General features: G+C 61.8%; 1 protein-coding gene across 1 annotated transcript; it reads left to right on the top strand.

The window, feature by feature from the left end:
• The first annotated feature begins 526 nt into the window (after positions 1 to 526).
• On the top strand, positions 527 to 4628 carry LOC123850216 (putative serine protease 47). Its single transcript, XM_054509537.1, has 4 exons — positions 527 to 828; positions 2133 to 2437; positions 3635 to 3801; positions 4485 to 4628. Exons 1-4 carry the CDS (start codon positions 527 to 529, stop codon positions 4626 to 4628), a joined length of 918 nt encoding a protein of 305 aa, XP_054365512.1.
• The last annotated feature ends 271 nt before the right edge of the window (positions 4629 to 4899 follow it).

Below are 4899 nucleotides of genomic sequence, written 5' to 3'. Positions count from 1 at the left end.
GAGGGCTGCTGCTGAATGAGGGGCCCAGGACGCCCCTCCCGGGGGTCCTGGGCACATCCCTGACCTCCCGGGCCCCCAGGTGTGAATCCCAGAACCAGGGCTGACTTCATTAGCCCACTTCCTCTTCTTTGAGAAACGGGGCATCCTGAGTCAAGGGAGTGGCTTTCCCTGAGTTCCACAGCACCAGACTCCTGCCTGGGAACCTCCCTCCCTGAGATGCTGCGGTGGGGTGGAGCGGCCACAGGAGCCCCCTGGACACGTGATCTGGAGCCCGGCTGGAGACCTGCAGCCCTTTGGTCTGCAGAGTAGGCGAGGAAGTGGAGTGTGCTTGTTGAAAGGAATATCTGGGATGTGCCCAGTCCCCGGCAGGGGCGTTCAGAGACATCTGTCTCCCTGCAGATGCTGCTGTGGCCCCCTCATCCCCCTTGCCCCGCCCGCCAGACCCCTGGGCCCTCATCCCCCCTGGGCCCTCGTCCCGCCAGGGCTTGCTGGCCTGTGCTCTGCTCTGCAGCCCTCAGCAGCACTCATGAGGGCAGGGTCTGGCAACCCAGGCCCCTTGACCCTTGGCCTCGGTTTTTGCCCCTGTGACCTGGAGGAGGGCCTCTGTGACCGCATCATTTGGGGTCACCGGTGTCTCTGTCATGGACGGGGGGGTGTCTCCGCAGTGTGTGGGAAGCCCAAGGCGATGGGGAGGATCTACGGCGGCCGGGAGGTGTTGGAGGGCCGGTGGCCGTGGCAGGCCAGCCTGCTGTTCCAGCGCGGGCACGTCTGCGGAGCCGTCCTCATTGACCCCCTCTGGCTGGTTTCCACTGCCCACTGCTTTCTCAAGTGAGTCCTCCTTCCGGGGTGCCAGCAGAGGGGCCGGTAGGGCTGGGGGATGAAGGGAGAGGAGTGAGGGGTGATGGGTGTCCAATGCCACTTCCTCTGGGCTTTGCTCTGGTGGGTGTGTGGCCTCCAAACACGACATTCCTGCCTTTGACCCATGTCCCCTCCACCTGAATGTGCTCCCCGCTCCCCGCGTCTCCGTCCTCGGCCCCTGTGCCTCCTCCAGCACGAACGGGCCCCAGGAGACGGGCAGGCTCTTTGCCTCCCCGGCCAGGGCTTCTCCTCAGTATCCGCAGACTCCTGGGCGTCAGACTGCAGGCAGGGACCTGGGACTGCACACACGGCCAGCAGCTAGCTGGGTTTTCTTACCACTTCTGCAGAACCGCGTGCCCAGGAGGAGTCGTGGCTGCTGGCACCTGCCTGCCAGGCTGCCTGGGTGGGCGGTGGGCTCCCTGAGCTTGACGTGGCTGCTCAGGAGGCTGGCTCCTCTGGCCTCCTGGGCCTGGCTCAGTGCCCGGCTTCTGAACAGACGAGGAGAGGTCTCAGGGGAGTGGGGGCATCACAGCCCAGGTCAGGGAGCCAGAGCTCAGGCACTGACTGGCTTTAAGGGCCCAGAGCCCCGTCAGAACCGACCTCTGCCGCACGAGCCCCTCTGTGGCAAGGGGGTGCCTCCATGTTGGCAGGAGAGAAAGCCAACGTGGGAGAGAGGGGAGGGCCCTGTGGACAGGGAGGGAGGTCAGGAGAGGTGCAGTGGCCCAGCCGGTGCTGGGGAGAAGGCTTTGGGCCGGGGGGCGTGGGCTTCCAGGGGGTGGGCCACGTAGTCAGCAGGGTGGGCCGTTTCGTGTCTCGTGTTCAGGGGACAAGGCAAATGCACTCATTTGCTCACTTAAACAAATGAGCAAGTGGACCAGCAGCTGTGGGGTAGGAAGGTGTTTATAGGAAGAAGGGGCAGGAAAGGCGTGGGGCCGCAGCTGGGCCGTGGGGAGCTTTGGGAAGGGTCAGGCTAGAGTGAGGCCGGAGCCGGGGCTCCTCTGTGTAAAATGGAAGAGCTTGGTGTGAGGCCCCACCAGGGAGCCTTGAGCACGAGGAGTCCCTGCTCCTCCAGTGTGGGGTGTAGTGGGGGAGACACGAGCCTGAGGCTGGGACAGAAGATCAGTCGGCCTCAAGATGGTTGGGAAGAGGAGGCAGAAGCTGCCTGGCCTCCCCTGCAGGCACAGGCTCTGGAGGAAGGGGCGGCTAGACGAGGGGCAGGGGGAGCGCCGGCCCACGCTCAGAGGGGAGAGCGACCACGAGCTCTTCTCCGCCAGCAAATCCCACGCCCCAGCGGACTACCGGGTTCTGCTGGGAAGCACGCAGCTGTACCAGTACTCCCAGCATGCACGGGAGATGTCCCTGAGCCGGATTATCGTGCACCCAGACTTTGAGAGGCATCACCCCTTCGGGAGCGACATCGTCATGCTGCAGCTGCGCCTGCCCGTGAACCTCACCTCCTACATCGCCCCCGCCTGCCTCCCGAGCCCCGGCATGCAGCTGTCCAGCAGCTTGTCCTGCTGGATCACCGGCTGGGGGATGCTCAGCGAGGACAGTGAGGGGGTGCAGGAGAGGCGGGCGGGTGAGGGCCGCAGGGGAGAAGGAGGGCTCAGTCTGAGGGGCCCCAGACAAGCAGCCACGGGACGTTGGGTCTCTGGGCCTCATTTCTAGAGGACTGGACCATTTTAGTTCTAGTTCTGAAAAGTGTGTGATTCTAAAGCTTCAGAGTTCCTTGAGTCCGAGGACTGTCCAGCCTCCAGCATTCTCTCTCTCTCTCCCTCCCTTGTGCGCACACACACACACACACACATGCACACCTGCCTTCCCATCTGTGCTTAGAACAACTCCAAACTCCCCGCCTTGGCGATCAGGCCTGCGTGTCCTTGGCCCCCACCCTCCTTGCATGCCCCCCCATGCCCCACCCCACGTCCCGTCCCAGCCACCAACCTCCTTCCTGCTTGAGTGCTCCAGACCGTCCTGACCCCAGGGCCTTGGCCTCGGCTGGCTTCTCTGCCTGGCCTCTCTGCCCACCGGCGTTTGCTTGCGGACTCACTCTCTTTACATCTACAACTCGGCCCCTCCTGCTTGCTCACAGGAGCTGAAAGGGGCACCTCCTCCTGTTCTGTTTCCTTCACACCATTTATTAGGTCTATAATAGTCCCGTCCACTTACCTCACTCATGCTGTGTCCCCAACAACAATGCCCCCTGTGTCGTGGGTATCCACAAGATGCCCAGCATGAGGACAGATGGATGGATGGGTGAGTGCTTGTGGCTGGATGGGGAGGTGTGGCTGGGAGATGAGTGGCTGGTGGCCAGTGTGCAGATGCTGGAGGGATGGAGCCGTATGTGGACAGGTGGGTGCATGGGCAGGTGGGTGTGTGGACAGGTAGGTATGTGGTTAGGTGGGTGGAAGGAGGGAGCATGGTGGGGTGAGAGGTAGGAGGATGGAGGGAAGGGAGGAAGGTCAATGACAGACAAGTAGACATGGATGGCATGCATTGGTCAGTGGTTGCTAAGGGCCCACGAATGGCGTGTGTTGCTGGGATTTGCCTTCTGTCTTTGAGGACTAGGACAGATATGAGTGAGGTGCAGGGAATGGAAGAGTCTGTGGAAAGTCTGGGAAATAGGAGAGGAGCCTGTGAGGGACAGATGGAAGGCTGCCGCCGTGTTCGAGGCTCATCTGTGCTGAGCAGGCCCCATGTTTCGGGGGCAGCGGGGGTGCGGCATGGCTGGGCTTCCCCACAGCGCACGTCCCTGGTTCCCTTCTCGTCCACACAGAGCATCTGCATTCGCCCTTCCATCTGCAGGAGGGTAAGGTGAGCCTCATTGAGAACGAGTTCTGTAATGTCTTATACAGACAAAGACTTAGCAACAGCAAGACCTACTCTGTGCAAGAGGAGATGCTGTGTGCTGGGGACTTCTCGACGGGAAAGGCCATCTGCCAAGTGAGTGGGGCCGTTTCTCTTCTTCCCTGCCCACTCTCCTCGGTGTCCCCAGGGGCCGTGTTGCTTCTCCTCTGCTTGTGGAGCCCCCGGGCCTGCGTGTCGTCCCGTCCGCAGCCCCTTCCTAAGCCACACGAGGGCACCCGCTGGGACCCCCACACGGCGTCTGTTTTAGCAGGCTTATTCCCGGGGGGCAGCGTCGCGTCTCCGTGTTGGGTTTGTGCGTTTGCTCTGCCCTGTCCCTCGTCCTGAGCGTGCGTCTGCTCCCACGGCTCTGCCCGGCTTCGCCGTGTGCATGCGGGCCTGCCGCGGCCTCCACTCCTGAGGAGTATTCTCGGAGCTTCCATTCACTTCCATTCACATTCTCCTTATATCCACAGCAACTCCGAGTAGAGTTGTTGGAGGGAAAGGTGTGTGGAGGCTCAGCTTTGGCAGGTGTTTGCAGACCTGGTACCACCTCGGGCAGCAGGCGCGTCTGCATTCTCGCCAACGGCGGGCACGCTCCATCTTTGCTCACGCGGGCGTGTGTGCGTCGTGATATCTCACTGGGGTTTAATTTGTGTTTTCCTGATGACTAATTAAGTTGCATAAATTCTCCTGTCTGTTGTCATCGTGTGTCTTCTGTGAAGTTTCCCTTCTAGTTTTTCCCTCTCTCACTTTTGTGCTGTGCTGTCTTTTTCTTTCAGGAGCTCTTTGCACTTTTGTATATTCTGGATACACGTCCAATGCTGGGCATGTGGACCATGAGGGTCTCTTTCTGTTCTGTGCAAGGCCCCATCCTGCAGGTGGGCCAGCAGGCCCAGGGAGGAGACGTGGCCAGCCCAACGTAAGGCAGCGTGGCCGGACCCCCTGGTGCTCTGACTCTGAGCCCACCCGGCCTCCAAGCACACTCCCAGGGCCCAGCCTCGAGAGCCGGTGTCTGGGCGCCCAGCTCCTGCACAGAAGGCTCCAGAAGGGGAAGGGAGAGTGGGAGGGCTCGGGAGCCAGACACACGGCTCGGCCACATGTCCCTGCCTGCACGGGGGCCTCAGGCAGCACCTTCCGAGCCTGCGTGGGATTCTGAGGCCTCCTCATGGGGTCGTCGAAAGGATGGTGTAGTGG

This window comes from Mirounga angustirostris, unplaced genomic scaffold, assembly GCF_029215605.1.
Source record: "Mirounga angustirostris isolate CCGP_5_RB_7025 unplaced genomic scaffold, mMirAng1.0.hap1 SCAF_15, whole genome shotgun sequence".
NCBI lineage: Eukaryota > Metazoa > Chordata > Mammalia > Carnivora > Phocidae > Mirounga > Mirounga angustirostris.
Note: the sequence above shows the minus strand (reverse complement) of the source record. Positions and strands in the feature narration are given on the sequence as shown.